The sequence below is a fragment of the Chiloscyllium punctatum genome, chromosome 36 (genome assembly GCF_047496795.1).
Source record: "Chiloscyllium punctatum isolate Juve2018m chromosome 36, sChiPun1.3, whole genome shotgun sequence".
NCBI lineage: Eukaryota > Metazoa > Chordata > Chondrichthyes > Orectolobiformes > Hemiscylliidae > Chiloscyllium > Chiloscyllium punctatum.
Genome location: NC_092774.1, coordinates 23,469,421 through 23,491,610, shown reverse-complemented (window position 1 = coordinate 23,491,610; position 22,190 = coordinate 23,469,421). Strand labels below are relative to the sequence as shown.

Here is a 22,190-nt window from a genome sequence, read left to right as displayed (position 1 = left end):
TATTTGATTTCAGCCTTGAGTTGACAATCTGTTTGGAGTTTGCATGTTCTGTCTATGTCTTTGTGAGTTTCCACTGGGGACTCCACAGTCCAAAGATGTGTAGGTTGGGTGGATTAGCCATGCTGGATTGTGTAATGTCCTTGGATGTCCAAGCTAGGTGAGTTAGCCATGCTAAATGCAGGGTTACGGGAGTAGAGTGGCGGTCTGGATCTGGGTGGGATGCACTTGAGGGTTGGTGCAGGACTTGATCGGCCAAATAGTCTCTTTCCACACTCTCGGAATTCTATGAATTAATTGGTGAAACAACATTTCGTTTTCATATTAGCATGCAGATTCTTTTCAATTACCATGAGCTTTTTGACATGGTGGTTATAATCTCCTTAATTGGTTCAAAAACAAATGTTTAATTGCCATAGACTCAAGGGACCACATTTTCCATGATGTATCTTTCCCTTCGAGAACCGAAGTATTAAATATGTTACTCTCCAGTCTAAGGAAAATTTGCTTGAATCTAATAAATCTTGGAAAATTAACATTAATGCAAATATGAACTCATTAGCCACCTTTTAAAATTCTATGATGAAGTCCACCTGTACCCAGAGATTTGCCAGCCCATAGCACCATCAGTTCGCTCAATAGCATTTATCTAATGATTCTCATTTCACCAAACTCCTCTGTTTGTTCAACCTATGGGGTTAAAGGCAGGATTCTTGACAGTGTGGTGGAACAGAGGGATATTGAAGTCCAAGTCCATAGATCGCTCAAAGTTGCCACCCAGGTTGATAAGGTTGTTACGAAGGTGTACGGTGTGTTGGCTTTCATTAGCAGGGAGTTTGAGCTTAAGAGCTGCAAGGTTATGCTGCAGCTGTATGGAGTACTGGTTAGATCACACTTGGAATATTGTGTTCACTTTTAGTCACCTAATTTTAGGGAAGATGTATAGGGAAAATGCCAGAGGAAACATCACAGAAGCGCTTCACAGGAGGCTGCCAAGCACTGAGGATGTCACCTAGACAGGGGACGAAATGTCTGCAACACAAATTCCCAGCTCGGCGAACAGAACCACAACAGGAAGCTGTGTAAGCTGAGAGAGGGTACAGAGGAGATTTACCTCGATGCTGCCTGGAATGGAGGGCATGTCTTAGGTTGGGGGAGCTAGGGCCTCTCTCATTGGAGCGAAGAAGGATGAGAGGTGACTTTATAGAGGTGTACTATATGTTGAGAGGCATAGATAGAATGAATAGCTGGAGACTCTTTCCCCAGGTCAGAAATGACAGGGCATAATTTTAAGGTAATTGGAAGAAGGTTTAGGGGAGATGTCAGAGGTAGGTTTTTTACTCTGATGGTGAGTGCATGGAATGCACTTCCAGGGTTGGAATGAGAGTCAGATACATTTAAGGACATTTAAGCGACTGCTGAACAAGCACATGGACGGCAGTAAATTGGGGGGTGTGCAGGCTAGTCTCATCTTCAAGTTGGATAAAAGGCTGGTACAATATCGAGGGCTGAAGGGGCTGAACTGTGCTGTATTGTTCTACGTTCTCACTCCAGAACGATGCAGCAGCAGTATTGAAAGAACAATATTGCGTCAAACCCCTTGACCCTTCCAGAGATGGGCACTGTCGATGGAAACTCGGTTAAATTCTGCCAGCAATCAGGTGATAGCCGGGTGTGGGGAGGGTGGCAGCGGTGAGACTGAACTTGCTTACTTGAGGGTTTTTAGTTTCAGTTGCTACGTGCAATGAAGTGTGAATCATTGTTTCAGCAGTTGGTTCTGTGTGTTGTTTCTGAGTCAGTGACCAAATTAAGGCGATTCACCCACAACCAGAGCAAGAGGCTGGGATTAATATTGACTCCACTGCATTCAGCATGACATCACGTCAATACTGTTAGAAAGGGAAAGCTGACACCAACTCCCACCCCACCAGAGATCTCAAACCGAAACACCCAAAGAGAAGCGCATCGCCCTATAATCTGTAAAATTAATGTGAAAAGTGGTGTAACCTGCTGTAATGTTTAAAAATAAATCCCTGACACTCAACAAAAATCCATTTATTTATCCAACAGTAACAGTGAACAGATGAACTAAACTATTAACAAACCAAATAAATCCCTTCTAACTACTGACAGTTCCGGAATAAAACAAGGTTCTCATGATATGCTGATCCAATAAATATGATTCCCTCTCGTAACAAAAAATGGAATTTAGTCTCTCAGATTACAGCCAGGTTACGTGTCTCTTGGAATATTCTGTGCCGCCTTCTGTTGAATCTTCTGTCAGGAATGCCCTTCTCAGTTTTTTTTAAATGATGCATTCTCTCATACAGAGATGACTGACATCCAATTTCCCCCTCTCAATAGGACTGAGGACTCTTGGCTCTCGCGAGGGGGAGTTAGAGATCTGGGCGTTCAGTCGATTGTACCCTGAAGGTGGCAACGCAGATCAATGGAGTGGTCACAAAGGTTTCATTCGGCGGTGTGTAAATAAATTGTTTTCCTGGAAGCCAAGTGATTTGACCAGTTACATCACTCCTGAGATAACTCTGCCTAAAACAACTAAAAAAAGTTAGGGTCTGGGCTACCTTCCGAGAATGTTTTGAGGGGATCTGGCCTGGTCCATAACACTGAACACTTGCAAATTGTGTCTCCAGGAAGGATGTAGTGAAACTTGAAAGGGTGCAGAAAAGATTTAAATGGATGGTTCTGAGGTTGGAGGGTTTGAGTTACAGGGAGAGATTGAATAAGTTGCAGGTATTTTTTCCTGGAACATCAGAGGCTGAGGAGTGACCTGGTAGATATTAATAAAATTATGAGGGGCACAGATAGGGTAAATAGTCAAATTCTTTTCCCCAGGATGGGGAATCCAAAACTAGAGGTTTAGGATGGGGGGGAAAAGATTTAAAAGGGACCTGAGGGGAGACCTTTTCACGGAGAGAGTGGTGTATGTATGTAATGAGCTGCCAGAGGAAGTGATGGCATCTGGTACAATTTCAACATTTAAAAGGCATTTGGATTGGAACATGAATAGGAAGAGTTTCGAGGGATACGGACTAGTGCTGGCAAATGGGATGAGATTAATTTAGGATATGCAGTCAGCATGGACGAGTTGGACTGAAGGGTCTGTTTCCCTGCTGTGCATCTCTTTTGACTCGAAGTCTCCACAAGATACCACATTGCTTCAACCGAACTCTGAAACCCAACGTTACTGACAGATTCTTTGTGTGTGAACCCGAGAGGCTGAGTCGTAGAGATGTACAGCACTGAAACAGACCCTTCGGTACAACTCGTCCATACTGACCAGACATCCAACATTTAATCTACTCCCATTTGTCAGCATTTAGCTCATATATCCATCCAGATGCTTTTTAAATGTTGTCATTGTACCAGCCTCCACAACTTCCCCTGGCAGCTCATTCTGTACATGCACCACCCTCTGTGTGAAAACTTGTCCCTTGAGGTCCATGCAAAGTTGCCTGTAGTGTTAGGGTGGGTTACTCTTCGGAGGGTCAGTGAGGACTTGTTGGGCCGAAGGGCCTGTTTCCACGCTGTAGGGAATCTAATCAAAAGGCACCTGGATGGGTGTATGAACAGGAAGAGTTTCGAGGGGTGCTGGCAAATGGGACTAGATTAATTGAGGATATCTGGTCAGCATGAATGAGTTGGACCAAAGGGTCGGTTTCCAGCACTTGGCCTATATCCCTCTCAACCATTCCTATTCATGTCCCCATCCTGATACTATTTAAAGGCTGTCATTGTACCAGCCTCCACCACTTCTTCTGTCAGCTCATTCCATCCATGCATCACCCTCTGTATGAAAAGGTTGCCCTTTAGGGCCCATTTAAATCTTTCCCCTCTCACCATAAACCCTCTGGTTCTAGACTGCCCAACCTCCAGGGAAATGACCTTGTTATTTACCCTATCCATACTCCTCATGATTTTATAAACCCCTATAAGGTCACCCCTCAACCTCTGACACTTCAGGGAAAACAGCCCCAGTCTATTCAACCTCTCCCTGTAGCCCAAACACTCGGCAACATCCTGGTAAATCATTTCTGGGAGAGAAGTCAATGATTTGGGTTAACACCTGAAACACTGACTTCACTGCTGGTGCTGCCTGGCTTGCTGTGTACTCCCAGCCTCCTGCTTGTCTACTTTGGATTCCAGCATTTGCAGTTTGTTTTTGTCTCTAACGAATGGCAGAGCAGACTCGATGGGCTGAATGGCCTAACAGGCTTAGGTTTGTGCAGATTGTTTCAGTGGGAATGTGCAGTCCTGGGCTCAACGAGCAGTAGCACCCAATGGAGCAAAGTTCATAGAATCACAGAATCCCTACAGTGTGGACACAGGTCCTTCAGCCCAACAAGTTCAAACTGACCCTCTGAAGAGTAACCCACCCAGACCCATTTCCCTGCCCTATTACTCGACATTTCCCCTGACTAATGCACCACACCTACACATCCCTGTACACTGGGACAATTTAACTTCGCCAATCCACCCTACCTGCACACCTTTGGACTGTGGGAGGAAACCGGAACACCCAGAGAAAACCCACGCAGGCACAGAAGGAGAATGTGCAAACTCCACACAGATAGTTGCCCCAATAGTGGAATCAAAGCCGGGTCCCTGGCACTGTGAGGCAATGCTACTCACCACTGAGCCACCGTGGGAGTGGGTGCAGTCCAGCAGAAAACAAAACCAGCCCACCAACTCTCCCACTGTCAGACTGGGCAGGAGGTTCAGTCCTGGGGGTGACCCACAGCAGCCTCACCGGCAGAATCCGATTGTTGGGAGCACTGGTGCCCCCGCTGGTGTCTCTGCAAGTTGCAGGCCTGGGTGAAGGCCTTCCCGCACTCAGGACAGCTGAAGGGCCTCTCCCCAGTGTGAACCCGCTGGTGCTTCAGTAAGTCAGAGGAATTGCTGAAGGCCTTTCCGCACTCAGGACAAGCGAATGGCCTCTCCCCGGTGTGGACCCGCCGGTGGATCAGCACGTGGGAGAAATTGCTGAAGGCCTTCCCACACTCGGGGCAACTGAATGGCCTGTCCCTGGTATGGACCCACCGGTGGGTCAGCAGGTTGGAGGCATGGGTGAAGGCCTTCCCACACTCAGGGCAGCTGAAAGGCTTCTCCCCTGTGTGGACCCGTCGGTGGGTCAGCAAGGCGGAGGAATCACTGAACCCCTTCCCGCACTCTGGGCAAGTGAATGGCCTCTCCCCTGTGTGGACACTCTGGTGCCTCAGCAGGGAAAAGGCCTGGGTGAAGGCCTTCCCACACTCAGGGCAGCTGAAAGGCTTCTCCCCTGTGTGAACCCGCCGGTGGGTTAACAAGGCGGAGGAACTGCTGAATCCCTTACCACACTCTGAGCAGGCGAATGGTCTCTCCCCGGTATGGACCCGTTGGTGTTTCAGTAGGTCAGAGGAATTGCTGAAAGCCTTACTGCACTCAGGGCAGCTGAAGGGCCTCTCCCCTGTGTGGACCCGTCGGTGCCTCAGCAGGGTGGAGGAACTGCTGAACCCCTTCCCGCACTCAGGGCAGGAGAATGGCCTGACTCCAGTGTGACTGCACTGATGAGCCTCCAAGACAGACGGGACATGGAAGCCTTTCCCACAGTCGCCATACTTCCAAGGTTTCTCCACGGGGCGGGATTCCTCTGGTTTCTCCATGGCTGAAGCTTCAGCGGCACACAAACACGTGTACAGTCCCTCCCTGCCGTGAATTCCTCTTTCCAGGCTGGATAACTGTTTTAGGTTCCACACTTAGTACGCTGTAACTGTAGGGTCTCTCATTCAGTCCCACTGATGCTGAAAACGTACTGCAACAGGGACCAAAAAACTTTGCTCCTTCTCACAGAATCTTAGTCAAAACTCGTTCCAGTCCCAATGGACTGAATGACTGTCAAACATTGACTTGAAATTGAGGACAGCAGACGCTGGAGAGTCAGAGTCAAAAAGTGCGGAAAAGCACACCAGGTCAGGCAGCATCTGAGGAGCAGGAGAGTCGGCGTTTTGGACATAAGCCCGTCATCTGTTGATTTTTAAACTTCAGTTTTCAGATCAAATACTCTGTAAAAAGAGATTACAAAAGTCATCATTGTCACTGAGAAGGTCTTTAAACATTTAGACTAAATGTAATGCTGAATTATAGAACACATTTATTACACTAGAAAATAGACAGACAGCAAGACTCAGAAAAGGGGGGCATCTTAAAGAATGTAAAAGATAGGGACACCTCGGCTGACCAAGTGATAACAGGATGCTGTAAGACAATTAAGAACGTTTGCCTTAGCATCAGTGAATCTGTATGAACAGGACACCAAGTGATAACATTCACAGCCGTTCCATTGTGAAATTAATGACCGTATTTGATTCTGACCCTGAAAAGAAACTCGGTACTATCAAAAACGTTGTAATTCATACTCAGTTGCTGCCAATTATAATGGATTCGTATACCCCTTGCAAGCAGGGCCGTCACAGAGAAAATAAATCTTTGCTGTTACAAAACCCTGACTTGAGAGTTCAAAAGGACACTAGAGAGAGACACCATTTTAGTGCTGAGGCTGTTGAATCCAGCAGAAAATTAACTCTTAGTGCTTAGCTGGTATGGATTGAATTTAATTGCATTTTGAGAAGCCAATTCTGGTTATGAAATGCAAATTCTGTAAAAGGAAATACTGATAAAGCTTTAACTTACTTGCTGTTTTTACAGACTGCCCCACTGTCAATTCTAACTAATTAGATCTTATGTCTTATTTAAATTTGAATCACAAACTTGAAAAGTAGGCATGTTTCATTCGAAGACGAATGAATCAGATTGAATGCAACCTTACGGTAACATCTCTGCCTCAGGTACAGAATGGTTTAGTGCTTAAAAAGCAGGGGTCTGCTCCTAGCTTAGAAAATATTCAAGGTCGAATATTGAAGAGATTCTTGCACAATGTGTCGGGAAGCCATTTTATGATTGAACGTTTGCCCTCCTTACTAAGAAGCCGTTTTATAAAAGAACTGTATCTGACATGTGAGCTGTGCAAGGTTATCTTGTGAACTCTCCAATTAGCTGAGACTGGTACCTCTTTATGAGAGGAGTTTATCTCACTCGCAGGCGCCTAACTCAGCTGTTTTTCCCACCTGACGAATGGCTTAGGGCCTATAGGAGTGATTAGTCAAGCTTCACAGACCTGTCAATGAGCTTTTCTTCCTTATGAATTATTGTCTTTCACTATTATCTGTCTAATTAAGAACATGCAACTTCTTTTTCAAACTTTTGTACAAAGGAAGCCACTTTGTATCAATACATTGGAGTAGCCTGCTGGGCATTTGAACAGCTGGTAACCTACTCTCCTAGATTATTAGAACCAAGTTAGTTTACCTTAGAGGTATCAATGTTATGTTGTCACAGTGATGCTATTAGTGAATAAAGGGGATCACTAAAATTATACTAAACTGTCCATAACAGGTTTTTATTCCAGACTTCCAAACAGTACGATTTCCGGGACGAACCAAGAGGGAGGCTTTACAGGTCTGAGTCCACAAGGGATTCCCTGGGCGGTCTCAAATCTCCACTTTAACATCAGTCCAGGGTAGAAATTCAGAACAAGCCATTCTTTTTCTGCAGAACAATCTTTTCTTTTGTTATTCCACAAAATTGAAAGCACCATCCCAATCTCACTCCCCCATCCATTCTCACTCCACTCTAATTTTCCCGAAGGATGCTAATTCAGGATGTTACAGGGCCAAAAAAGTAAAAACATCTCTTTTGAATAACTCTACCTGAAAGTTAACATCTTTCACGACATTGGGATACTGCTCAGTGGGAGCAGATCTGATTTTGGGAAGCAAAGAAAAACTGTATAAATTCAGGATAAAGCTGCAATACAGCGTCTTTAGAAACAACCAGACAAGGGGTCAAGGCATTGACACCAACACCAGTGAGAAACTAAACATACAGACGTGGCAAACCATCAGTCTTTAATCTTTTAGAATGGGTTGTAGGTATCATTAATATGTAAATATCAGAACTTCTTACAAATCACCTTCGAGATAACATAAGTTTTGTAACAAAAGGTGACACCTCAGCTCAGACAATGCATTAAAGGTATAAGGTCACAGTCAGTCTGTATCCCAATTTTGAATCTGACAAGTTCTGTTTCCAAAGTGAAGTTTACAAAATATTATCTGCATGCACTGACTGTATTGACTGCCAGCAGATTGCGCATTTTTTGAATAAAATCAAATGTTTGGATCAGAAATTGGCTAGCTGAAAGAAGACAGAGGGTGGTGGTTGATGGGAAATATTCATCCTGGAGTTCAGTTACTAGTGAGGTACCACAAGGATCTGTTTTGGGTCCACTGCTCTTCGTCATTTTATTAATGACCTGGATGAGGGCATAGAAGGTGGGTTTGTAAATTCACGGATGACACTAAAGTCGGTAGAGTTGTGGATACTGACTAAGGATGTTGTCAGTTACAGAGGGGCATAGATAAGCTGCAGGGCTGGGCTGAGAGGTGGAAAATGGAGTTTAATGCGGAAAAGTGTGAGGTGATTCACTTTGGAAAGAGCAACAGGAATGCAGAGTGTTGGGCTAATGGTAAGATTCTTGGGAGTGTCGATGAGCAGAGAGATCTTGGTGTCCAAGTACGTAGATCCTTGAAAGTTACCCAGGTTGATAGGGCTTTCAAGAAGGCATACGGTGTGTTAGCTTTTGTTGGTAGAGGGATTGAGTTTCAGAACCATGAGATCATGCTGCAGCTGTACAAAACTCTGGTGTGGCCAGATTTGGAGTAATGCGTACAGTTCTGGTCACCGCATTATAGAAAGGATGTGGAAGCTTTGGGAAAGGTTCAGAGGAGATTTACTAGGATGTTACCTGGTATGGAGGGAAGGTCTGAGGAGGAAAGGCTGAGGGGCTTGTGGCTGTTTTCGTTAGGGAGAAGAAGGTTGAAAGATGACTTAACTGAGACATAAGATAATCAGAAAGTTAGATAGTTGGACAGTGAATGCCTTTTTCCTTGGATGGCAATGGCTAGCACGAGGGGATATAACTTTATATTGAGGGGTGATAGATATAGGACAGATGGTCAGAGGTAGTTTCTTTAGTCAGAGTAGTAGAGGTGTGGAACGTACTGCCTGCAATAGTAGTAGACTCGCCAACTTTAAGGGCATTTAAATGGTCATTGGATAGGCATATGGACGAGCATGGAATAGTGTTGGTTAGATGAGCTTCAGATTGGTTCCACAGGTCGGTGCAACATTGAGGACCGAAGGGTCTGCACTGCACTGTAATGTTCTATGTTTCTATAAATATAATTCTGCAAATACAAATTCACCCTATACACTTATATGCATGAGTGCGTGCATGAGAGAAAGCAAATGTCTATGTCTATGCTGTTTGATCACAAATGCTTTATTTTTGTAAGTGTTGTTATAAATCAGAGTTGGGTACTAATAGTTAGATGTAAGGGAGAGAGAATTCCTCAAATTGGGTACCATAAGAATCCTGGGAGACCTTTATTTCTGGCTTACTTCCCAATGAACAAACATTAAACACACTCACCTATTTATTTCTAATTTTGTTTAATTTTTCTTGTTTATTCCCCACTACGATGAGTCTCTCTGTCTGGATGGTTGACAGGCTGGGGCAATGTGGGTTGGGCCTTGAGTGACTGAATGTTTTATTGTTCTGGAAGGTGGAAAAGGGGGTCAAAGCTTCAGCAAAAACCCAGCAGAGCTGAGGACATACGACACCTTACTCTGTGGGAACAGGGAGATCAACAGAGGACAGAGAAATCAGGACCTGAAATCCGAGCTGACACCAGACTCCCCTGTGATCAGTGCTTTGATTAACAGTGCCAACCATCTACCTTTACCGAGCTTCCCATTAAACTTCTCTGTAAGGAGTCTCAGATCATAATTATTCTCTTCAATGTGTGCAGCCAATTCATTCACTTTTGTTACAATGCAGCACACATTCAGCTTTTACTTTTATTTTTTGTGATCTTTTGAATCCAGCTTTGATTGCTGGTACGTTTATCCTCCTTGCCCCTTTTTATAATTCGCTAACATTCATTTTCCACATCACCACACTGCTCACCGGCCTTGATTTGGATTGGCCATGCTAAATTGCCCATTGTGTCCAGGGATGTGCAGGTTAGATGGTTAGCCAAGGGAAATGCACAGTTATAGTTTCACAGTAATAGAAGCAGGAGTCGGCCATTTGGCCCATCCAGCCTGCTCTGCCATTCATTAAGGTCATCATCTCAGCTCCTCCGATCTGCATTGCCCCAACTACCCTTTAATTCCCTATAATGCAATAACCCAGCCAACTGTATCCTGAATATATTTAATAAAGCTGCTGCTACTGCTTCCTTGGGCAGAGAATTCCATAGATTCACCACATTCCAGGGAAAGCAGTTCTTCCTCATCTCTGTCCTAAATCTACTCTCCCTAATCCTGAGGCCATGTCCCCTAGTCCTAGTCTAATTCACCAGCAGAAACGACAGGATAGGATAGGTGGGGTAGGTGTGGGTCTCGGTGGCATGGTCTTCAGAGGGGTCAGTGTTGCCTTTATGGGCTGAATGGTCTGATTCCACACTGTAGGGCTTCAATGATTTACCAAGGTTGTGTGCGCTCCGGATTACAGCTCCCAGAACCTCCCCCTTTCTGCAAATGGAAAGACAAGTCCCACCCTGCCCTCTCGTATGTGTGTTCTGTAACTGCTTAATCATTTCTAGTGAATACAGCCCACACCTCCCACTGCTGCCTGTAACCTTTACAATGCTGATGAAACAATGCAATACCTGCAGTACTGAAAATTGTAAGGTTTCTAACGATACCAGTTACTGATTCACTGCTCCTTCTGATGGACAGCGTTGGAAATACAATGTTGAAGGCTGAATGAAATGAGCAGTTTAAAACAAAAACCCACCTAACCCTTCACTAGGTTCTCCACTCAGCACACTGTCCTTACTGCCAGTAAACCTGAAAGCACTTCATCCCCACAGTGCAATGAATTCCCGCTTTCCACCAGAATTCCAGATGTGCTCCCTCACTCAGTTGCTGTCTCACAAACGAAAGATTTCATTGTAACTTCTGCTCCCAGTCAGGGCAAAACATCTTTGAAAACTACTCTGGAAGTCTAGTCTTCACAACCACACTTCTACTTTCACTGAAGACGATTAGAGTCATACAGCACGGAAATAGACCCTTCGGCCCAATCAATGGTGCCGACCAGATATCCTAAATTAATCCAGTCCCATCTGCCAGCATTTGGCCCATATCCCTCAAAACCCTTCCTATTCATGTACCCATCCAGATGCCTTTTAATATATTGTAATTTTACCAGCCTCCATCACTTCCTTTGGCAGCTCATTCCACAGAGACATCACCATCTTTGTGAGGAAGTTTCTCCTCAGGTTATTTTTAAATCTTCCCCCTCTCATCTCAAACCTATGCCCTATACTTTTGGACTCACATATCCTTGGGAAAAGATCTTGGCTATGCAGCCTATCCATGCCCCTTATGAACATCTATAAGGTCACCCTTCAGCCTCCAACACTCCAGGGAAAATAGACCCAGTCTATTCAGCCTTTCCCTGGAGCTCAAACCTTCCAACTCTGGCAACAGCCTTGTAAATTCTTTCTGAACTCTTTCAAGTATCACAACATCTTTCCTGCAGCAGGGAGATCAGAACTATATGTGGTATTCCAAAACATGGTCTAACTCAATGTACTGACCAATGGAGGAAAGCATACCAAACAGCTCCTTCATTATCTGATCTACTTGCGACTCCATTTTCAAGGAACTATGAACCTGCTCTCCAAGGTCTTTTTGTTCTGCTTCACTCCCCAGGACCTTAGAATTGGGTGTATAAGTCCTGCCCCGATTTGCCTTACCAAAACGCAAAATCTCATACTCACCTAAATTAAACTCCATCTGCCACTCCTTGGCCCATCAGCCTATCTAATCAATTCTAATTTATATCAAACTTTCTTTCCTCTCTCATTCCCAGAAAGCTGAAAATCTCCATCCCTCAGACTCTTCCCCCATTCTCACTTTGCTGAACCTAATACATCTGTAACTCATCCTGAAGGGTCTGGTCCATGCTGATTAACAGGCCCACACTCGGAGGGGATCTAATTAAAACCGACAGAATACTGAACAGCCAGGACAGAGTGGACATTGACAAGATGTCTCCATTGGTAGGAGAGACTAGAACGTGAGGGCACAGCCTTCGAGAAAGGGGAAGACTTTTCAGAATGGAGATAAGAAGAAATGTCTTCAGCCAGAGAGTGCTGAATCTATAAAATTAATTGCCACAGGAGGCCAGGTCACCGAGTATATTTAAGACTGAGATAGATAGCTTCTTGAGTATCAAGGGAATCGAAGGTAATGGGGAGAAAGCAGGAGAATATTGTTGAGAAATTTATCAGCCATGATTGAATGGTGGAGCAGACTCGATGCGTTGAATGGCCTAATTTCTGTTCTCATGTCTTATGGTCTCACACAGTGTGACAGAATTGGAAGCAGGGGTAGACCATTTGGTTTTTCGAGCCTGCACCAGCACTGAACAGATCATAACTGGATAGGAATATACTTACATCTGGGTGGATAGGTTGAGAGGTGACTTTATAGAGGATTATAAGATCATGAGGGGTAAAGATGAGGTGACCAGCAGGTGTCCTTTCCCTAGGGTGGGGGTTTCAAGATGAGGGAGCAAATTTTGAAGGGGAGAGGAGAAAGATTTTAAAAAGATATGAGGAGAAACTTTTTTTTAAGAAAGTGGTTTGTGTGTGGAATCAATGTCCAGAGGAAGTGGTGGATGCAAGTACAGTGATATCATTTAAAAGACATTTGGAGAAGTACATGAATAGGAAAGGTTCGGAGGGATATGGGCCAATCACTGGCAAATGGACCAGTTTAATTTGAGAACATAGCATGGACTAGTTGGACTGAAGGGTCTGTTTCTGTGCTGTACGATCCTGTAGCTGTTCTCTATGGGGTCTGAAAACCATTTTCTTGGAGATCCAAGATGGCGGTGGTCTGAGTGGTCTGCTGTGTTGGGCTCTGTGCCATATCCTACGGCAATGTGGACCTTTACCCCCCTCGTTAACCATCCGAAGGAGAAAAAAAAACTAATATAAACTTAGTGAACATCTGGAGCTGCTAAAATTGTGGTTTGACAGCTTTAATACCAGGATGAAAGCAAATGAAGGAAAGGGGCCAAAAGGAGTGCAGCAGGCAGGGCACTCCCCTACTGCATTGGGGGGGCCTGGAGCCATTGCTCAAACTCCCAGGGCGGCCCCTTTGGATTTAATGGGGCAGCAGCAATTACTCTCGGAGTTTGACAAACTCTGAGAAAAGATTGAAGCAGCGGTGGAACCACTATCTGCCACGCTGGAAAAGCATGAGCAGTAAATTCAAATGTTGGCCCGAAGAGAATAGGCAGCAGAGGAGAGGACCGTGGCGGAGGTCTCAGGAGGAAGGATCCAAACGCTGGAAGACCAGGTTCGGGTCCTTCAGGAGCAAGTGGACGACCTGGAAAACAAAAGTAGGAGAAAAAGCTTACAGCGCGTGGGTCTTCTGGAATGTGAGGAAGGCGAAGACCTCATTGGAATCCTGGAGAAGTGGTTCCTGATGTTCTTGGGGCTGGAGTTGGAGTCGGGCCTGTTGAGTTTGGAGCAGGCCCACTGGATTGCAATGTGCAGGTCAGGACCGGACCCACGCCCCCGCACGGTCCTTGTGTGACTCCTGCATTATAAAGAAAAACAGTTAGTGATTGAAACAGCAAGAAGACTGGGAAGAGATCCACAGGCTTTGTGCATGAAAGGCACAAGAATAATATCTTTTCAGGACTTCTCAGGAGCCAGAATTAAGAAGAGAAAGAGCTTTTGATGAAGTTCAGAGAAAATTAAGGGATCTGAACATTCAATGTTCCTTGAGGTTCCTGGCCGTGTTGCATTTCGCTCATGGGGGGGCGGTATATCATTTTGATTCAGCAGAAAAGGCGAAGAACTTTGTGAATTCTCTGAATTCAAGGACTCAGGTCGGGATGGGGCCATCGATACAGACAATGGTACAGTTCTTTCTGTCCCTTCTTTTCTTTTCTCTCTCTACATTTTTTTTGTGGTTATCGGCTTCTCCATACTGCCTTGATGTAAAACCAGAATTATTTAGGATATCGGTCAGTTGTGCATTATGTGAGGACTTTTGTTTTAACTGCTGTCCTTTTGGTTGTGGTTTGGGGGTGGCTATACCTGTGGTTAAGATGTATGGAGAAGGGGTGTGAGTGTGTGTGTGTGGGGGGAAGGGGGGAGTGGGCATCCATTTTTAACTCTCAGAATGTAAATAATGTGTTTTTTTTCATCTGTGAATTGCTTGCGGTTAGGGCACGGCCTCAGTTGGAAGGATCCAGGATGTTAGCTGTGGGCAAGGTGGGGTGGGGTGGTGGGGGAGTTATGACAGGGTATTCTTCTCCTTTAGCTCTAAGAGTAGAGGAGTGGCTACACTGATAAGAAGGAACCTCCCTTTCAAGGTAGTTGAGAAAATTAAGGACGAACTTGGACAGTTCATCATTCTTAAAGCTCAACTACATGGAGAAGAGTATGGCGTCCTGAATGTATATTCCCCCCCCCCCCCCTCCCAACGTGTACCCTCTTACATTTCTAACTGATGGAGTTGCTAAATTAATGAGTCTTGGGGTGCACAGTACGATCATAGGAGGGGATTTTAATCTCCTCATAGACCCTGAGGTAGACAGGGTGACAAGGGGCCTGGCATGTATGACTGCACGATCTAAGCAGTAGGTGGACATGATTCGTTTGATTAGTTTCCCTACAGTGTGGAAACTGGCCCTTCGGCCCAACAAGTCCACACTGACCCTCCGAAGAGTAATCCATCCAGACCCATTTCCCTCTGACTAATGCACCTAACACCATGGGCAATTTAGCATGGCCAATTCACCTTACCTGTACATCATTGGACTGTGTGAGGAAACCAGAGCACCCGGAGGAAACCCACGCAGACACGGGGAGAATGTGCAACCTCCACACGCAGTCATCCAAGGCCGGAATCGGACCTTGGTCCCTGGTGCTGTGAGGCAGCAGAACTAACCACTGAGCCACCGTGCTGCCCCAGTGTGAGGAGTTGGGGTTAGTGGATGTGTGGAGGCACCTCCACCTGAATGGAAGAGATTTTACTTTGTATTCCAACCAACACAAGTGCCACACGCGAGTTGACATGTTTTTATGCCATCAGATATTTTGGATAGAACACTGGCTTGTAAAATTGGGCACATAGCTGTCTCAGACCACGTGCCAGTGTATTTAGATGGTAAAATCAAGGGTGGTGGAATGGATGCACGGCACTGGCGCACGGACCCATTCCTGTTAAGGAATGGTAAATTCGTTGAGTACATCAGAAGAAAGTTCAGGGTCTTCTGGGATATCAACTCAAGTATGGCCAGTAATCCGGCAATACTGTGGGAGGCCACTAAGGCATATTTATGAGGCCTAGTTATTTCATATTAAACAACTAGAAGGAAGCAGAGGGTGGAGCAACAATAGATCGCTGATGAAGTATTTTATATTAGGACTTCACTCGTCACGCTGCAGCTCTCAGGGTTGCTCTCGACTCATTGCACACACAGGTGGCAAAAAAGGGTCTCCTTTGCCAAACAAAGATTGTTTGAATTTGGAGAACCAGCCCCTCCCCAGTATAAAGGCAGAACAGGTTTCCCTGTTGAATGCACCTATGATGATACACGAGTCATTTTCTCGATTGATTCAAACAATTAATTTATTTGGCTGTTTTTCGGGCTACAGGATCAACTTTACAAAATCGGAAGCCATGCCGCCGGGGGGGGATTCGTGGAGGTGCCTGATCTGAAGGATGGAATGCAGTTCCTGTTTAGACAGTTGTCAAAAGGATTTTTGTATTTGAGAATTTTTATTACTCCTGCCTTCTACCAGCTGTATAAAGCTAACTATGTACAATTACTGCAGAGGATAAAGCAGGATTTGCAGCAGTGGAAGGGATTACCGTTATCACGGTTAGGCCGAATAGCCTTGAATAAAATGTATGTTCTTCCTCGCCTGTTGTACCCCTTGAGAATGCTCCCGTTGTTGCTACCCACATGAGTATTACGGTGTCTCAATGGTTGGCTCGGTTCTTTTATTTGGTGTCGCCGGCGCACCCGAATTAAGTTTACCAAATTGCAGCTCTCGCAGGGTGAGGGAGTGGGGTGAACCTTCTGGACTTGAAGAGACATCAAATGTGCACTTTGTTCCCATAGCTGGGTGGCAGGGCATGGGGGTGATTCAGGGTCAATTTGGCTTGATGTTGAAGCCTCGCAGTTACGTTGTTCCCTAATTATTTATGGATAAGATGAAATCCATGTCCGAGGAGTGTAAGAGTCCAATCATTTTAAATACGGTGAAAACCTGGAGGATAATGAGGCAAGATGAGGGCAATTGGCTTAAGACCTCACCGTTTACCCCATTGGTGGGAGCCCAAGGATTTAAACCTGGGGCAATGGACTCCGGCTTTAGGTCATGGGAGAATAAGGGAATCTCCTGTCTGGGAGATTTATTCAAGGGGGAGGTCTTGATGTCATTTAGCCAGCTAAGTCAGAAATATGGATTGTACCCATTCCGGTACTTTCAGATAAGGGATTATATACAGAAAAAGACGATGGTCCCAGCTCAGCTTTACAGGTCAGACATGGAGAAAAAGTACTCCAGTGTGCTGGTGTTCTTTCAGTCAGTACTTTGTATTATTTACAAAAGGGACGTGCCTTCGGAGACGTGGAGGGAACCTGTAGGACGTGGAATCAGGAACTCAGAGATGATACTTCATTGGAAGTATGGAAAAGAAATATGGGAAAATGTAAGGAAAATTTCAATACACAACAAAACACAGGCCACGAAATTGAAGATTTTACACAGGGCTCATATGGCGCCAGAGAAGCTAGCTAAGTTCAAGAGAGGCGTATCACCAGGTTGTCCCAAATGTAAAATTATTATAGGCACTCTCACACACTGCTATTGGTCATGTTTTAAGATCCAGACTTACTGGAGTGCTATAGTAAGGGAGCCGAAGGATATCCTCGGGATTGAAGTTAAAGTGGATCTGGCATTTCTTCTTCTGGGGTTAGCAAATTTGCCCTCTCCTGGGGAAACATGTGAAGAGACTGTGTAACATTCTTACCCACTATGCAAGGAAGAACATTTTAATGAAATAGACATTGGAAAAAACCCCAGGTCTTACGGGGTGGCGTCAGCTAGTGATGGAGCATCTCCCCCAAGACTACCACATGAATATGATGCACCACAGAACAGGGCGGTTTTACAAGACGTGGCAATCCTTTCTAAATGATATGGGTGCAGACTTATCAGCAATATTGATTAGGGCCGTGGTATGCCATGAGAATCAGTTTGGGCACCAGTGGGGCCCTGGGAAGGGAGGCTGGGGGAAAAGAATATGGGTACAATAACTGGAGCTTCCAGGGACGAGACCCTCAGTGGAGGTGTAGTAAGTGAAATAGAATAAAATAATGTGATGTAATTTAATTTGAATTCAGTTTAATTTAATATTTTTAAAATTTGATTGTAGTTTAGTTTAAGCTAAGTAGGTACAGTTGTTCTGGTAGAATAGTAGTTAGTTCATTATTAGTAGTATCATGATATGACATTGTTGTACTGCCTCTATCTTTCTGTACTTTGGTATTGTTCTTTTTTGTCTATAGATGTTTTGTAAAAGATTTGAAAAAGTTTCTAATAAAATATTTAAAAAAGCATTTCCTTGCCTTCCCCCATAACTACTTTTAACATTCAAAAGTCAGATAAACTCAGCTTTGAATATATTCAATGACCCCCTAACTGCAGGAAGACATCCCCACTTCTGAACTTAATTCCTCTTGCTAATACACCACTTGCCTTGCTCATTGCTTGCTGCACCTGTCTGACAACTGGCATTGACTGGGATAGAAAGCCTGAGTAGAAGGGAGCTGAAGCTACCTCCTGATGAATGGTTTTTGCCCAAAACATTGACGGCCCTGCACCACGGATGCTGCCTGATCTGTTGTGCTTTTCCAGCGCCACATATTTCGACTCTGATCTCTAGCGTCTGCAGCTCTCACTTGTTCCACATCCCAATATATCACAATTTCAACAATGCATCTCCTTGCTGTTTTTATTTCACAGGAAAGACAATAACTTCACACAGTGTAACTGCATTTGCCATGTATTTGCTAATTAAGACCTCCATTCTGACTTTGCTGAACCTAATTCCTGCTGTAACCCATCCTGAAGGGTGTGGTTCATGCTGATTAACAGGCCCACACTCGGGGAGGGGTGAGATCTAATTCAAACAGACAGAATTCTGAATGGCCTGGACAGAGTGTACATGGGGAAGATGTTCCTATTGGTAGGAGAGTCTAGGACCCGAGGGCACAGCATCAGAGTAAAAGGAATATCTTTTAGAACAAAGATAAGGTGAAACGTTTCCAGCCGGTGAGTGGTGAATATGTGGAATTCATTGCTACAGAAGGCTGTGGAGGCCAGGTCACTGAGTAGATTTAACATGGAGATAGATAGGTTCTTGAGTATCAAGGGGATCGAGGGTTACAGGGAGAAAGTGGGAGAATGGGATTGGGAAACCTATTAGCCAGAACTTAATAGTGGAGCAGCCCTGATGGGCTGAGAGGCCTAATTTCTGCTCCTGTGTTTTATGGTCTCTTGCTGTCCTCGACTAGGAGTGTGCAAATTGGGAGCAGGAATAGGCCATTGAGCCTGTCGAGCTTGCATCAGCATTGAACAGATCATAAGTAGATCTGAGTATACCGACGTAAAAGGTAAAAACAAGGACTGTAGATGCTGGAAACCAGAGTCTAGATTAGAGTGGTGCTGGAAAAGCACTGCAGGTCAGGGTGGATGCAGATACAGTTAGAACATTTAAAAGACATTTGGATTAGTACATGAATGATGAAGTTTAATTTAAATAAGTGTGAAGTGCTGGATTTTGGAAAAGCAAATCAAAGCAGGACGTATACACTTTATGGTAAGGTCCTGGGGAGTGTTGCTGAACAAAGAGACCTTGGAGTGCAGGTTCATAGTTCCTTCAAGGTAGACTCCCAGGTAGATATGATAGTGAAGGCAGCATTTGGTATGCTTTCCTTTATCGGTTATAGCACTGAGTAAAGGAGTTGGGAGGTAGGTGATGTTGCAGCTCTACAGGACATTGGTGAGGCCACATTTGGAATATTGCATGCAACTCTGGTCTCCTGCGCATCAGAAGGACGGTGTGAAACTTGAAAGGGTTCAGGAAAGATTTACCAGCATGTTGCCAGATTTGAAAAAAATTAGCTCTTGGAAGAGGCTGAATAGGGTGGGGCTGTTTTCCCTGGAGCGTCGGAGGCTGAGGGATGACCTTAGAGGTTTATAAAATCATGAGAGGCATGGATAGGGTAAATAGACAAAGTCTTCTCCCTGGGGTGGGGGAGTGCAGAACTAAAGGTTTTGGGCAAACGGGGAAAAACATAAAAGAGCTCTGAGGGGAGCCTTTTCACACAGAGTAGTGCATATATGAAATGACCAGCCAGAGGAAGTGGTGGAGACTGGTATAATTACAGAATTTAAAAGGCATTTGGATTGGTCTATAATAGAAGGGGTTCTAGGGATATGGGCCCAGGGCTGGCAAATAGACTAGATTAGGATAACTGGTAGGCATAGACAAATTGGACTGAAGGGTCTGTTTCTGTGCTGTACATCTTTATGACTCCAACATAAAAGGTTCAGAGGGATATAGGTTAAACACAGGCAGGTAAGTCCAGTTCAGTTTGAGAACATAGTCAGCATGGACTAGTTGGACTGAAGGGTCTGTTTCTATATCGGATCTGTATTGGTCTTGCCTTCCCCCATAACCATCACATCTTTGTTGTTCAAAAATCAGATGAACTCAACCTTGGATATTTTCAATTACGCCCTAACTGCAGGAAGGCGTCCCCACTTCTGAACTCAATTCCTTTTGCTAATATACCACTTGCCTTACTCACTACTTGCTTCACCAGTCTGACAACTTGCACTGACTGGATTAGAAGGACGCAGAGGCCCCTTTGTTCATCCACACATCATTACTGATGAAAGGCTCGAGCCTGAAATGTCAATTCTCCTGTATTTGCCATTGAAAAAAGACCTGGACTAACTTTCCCAGAGTCTGTCCCCTCCCTAGATTCACTCCGTTTCCCTTCAGTTCCTGCAAGTCAACAGCTCAATCCCGGAATGGAAAAGGGGTTGAGAAAAGAGTGTGTTGTACTCACAGATGTTGGACAGAGGAAGGAAGTTGCAGGCTGGCGTGAAGCTCAATCTTCATTCAGAGAGAGAGGAGCAGCTGCAGCAAGTTCAGAAATTCATGGTCCTACTTCCACATCCAGACGATGGGTTTGCGGTGATTGGCTGGAGGACCAGTCTCCATCCGGTCCTCCAGAACTTCTCATTGGTCCATCAAAGCAAGGTCATAGAGTGTTTCCGCTTGTTGTGTGAGCATGCGTAATGTTATGCTGACACCGTGGAACATGCGCAGTATGTTGCTGACACCGAGTAGCATGCGCAGTATGGCGATGTTGGCATTGATGACATTTTCAAAGTTAAAAATCACACAATGTCGCCCAACAGGTTTATTTGGAATCACTAGTTTTCAAAGCGCTGCTCCTTCATCGGTTGGTTGTGGAGCAGAATCATAACACACAGACTTTATAGCAACAGGATTGCAGTGTCATGGAATGGAATATTAAACAACTTTAGCTGACCTCTACCATCTTTTAGAACGACCATGTTAGTTTTGATTCCTTCAATCCCAGAACTTTTCAAAAGTTCCCTTCTCAACATAGCTTTTAACAATAGGTGTCATCTCAATCAGATAATGCATTGAAGGTGTTAAGTTAAAGCCTGCCTGTGTCCCAATGTTAGGTCAGACAGATTCTATTTCTATCGTGGTATTACAGAATCTAACGTGTATGAGTTTTTGAGCAAAATAAAATGCGATTCTGCAAGTACAAATTCAACCCACAAACTTTTATGTGTGTGAGTGTGTGCAGGAGAAACCGAGTGATCGTGTGTGTGTGACAGAGTGTAATGGGGTATAAGTCTGTGAGAGGGTGTGTATGTGTGTGTGAGTGAGTGAGAGAGAGAGAGAGAGAGAGTGTGAGTGTGTAATGGGGTATAAGTCTGTGAGAGGGTGTGTGTGAGAGAGAGAGAGCCTTTGAGAGAGCGCATGTGTATAAGAGAGAGTCTGTGTGAGTGTGTTGGTTTGGAGGAGCATGTATTTGTGTAAATGCATGAGTGTGTGAGAGAGTGAGTGAGTGTGAGTGAGTGTCAGTGAGTGAGTGAGTGAGAATGTATATTATAGTGGGGTCACTTGTAGTGTGACTGGAACACAAGGTCCTGGTTGAGGCCATCTCCATGGGTATTGAGCTTGGCTATCAGCCTCTGCCCAGCCACTTTCCGTTGTTGCCTATCCTGAAGTGTACCTTGAAGGATGGTCACCCGAAGGTTCAAGGCTGAATGCCCCGGACCGCTGTAGTGTTCCCTGACTGGGAGGGAACACTCCTGGCTGGTGATTGTTGTGCAGTGTCCATTCATCTGTTGCTGTAGCCTCTGCTCGGTCTCGCCAATATACCAAGACTCAGGGCATCATTGCCTGCAGCGTATGAGATAAAACAACGTTGGCTGAGTCACATGAGTACCTGCTGCACTCATGGTGGGTGGTTTCCCCACGTGTAATGGTGGTAATTGTGTCAACACTCTGATACGTCTTTCATCATCTGCCGTGACAGAGTTGTATTGTGTTGTCCTGAAGGCCAGGCAGTTTTCTGAGAACAATTATCTGTTTAAAGTTTGGCGGTTGTTTGAAGGTGAGAAGTGGAGGCGTGGGGAAGGTCTTGGCGAGGTGCTCATCCTCATCAATAATGTGTTGCAGGCTGTGAAGAACATGGCGTAGTGTTTCGGCTCCTGAGAAGTACTGGACAACAAATGGTACCATTTTGGTTGCAGCTAGTGTCTGTCTCCTAAAGGAAGTCATTCCAATTTCTTGCTGTGACATTGGAACTGGCAGTTGATAAGTTGAACATTGTAACCCGTTCTTATGAGAGCATGCTTGTGTACTTCCAAGTGTCTGCCATGTTCCTCCTCACCTGAACAGATCCT

The 22,190-nt window shown here is 44.9% G+C and overlaps 1 protein-coding gene across 1 annotated transcript; it reads right to left on the bottom strand.

Annotated features, from left to right (window-relative positions):
* Positions 1-1,756: 1,756 nt before the first annotated feature.
* Positions 1,757-20,420, bottom strand: LOC140460243 (uncharacterized). The gene is made up of 3 exons (XM_072554675.1): positions 20,306-20,420; positions 13,559-13,740; positions 1,757-6,059 (listed from the first exon to the last, which is right to left on the bottom strand). The coding sequence occupies exon 3, from the start codon at positions 5,658-5,660 to the stop codon at positions 4,737-4,739; it is 924 nt and encodes a 307-aa protein (XP_072410776.1). The 5' UTR covers positions 5,661-6,059; positions 13,559-13,740; positions 20,306-20,420; the 3' UTR covers positions 1,757-4,736.
* Between the last annotated feature and the right edge of the window lie 1,770 nt (positions 20,421-22,190).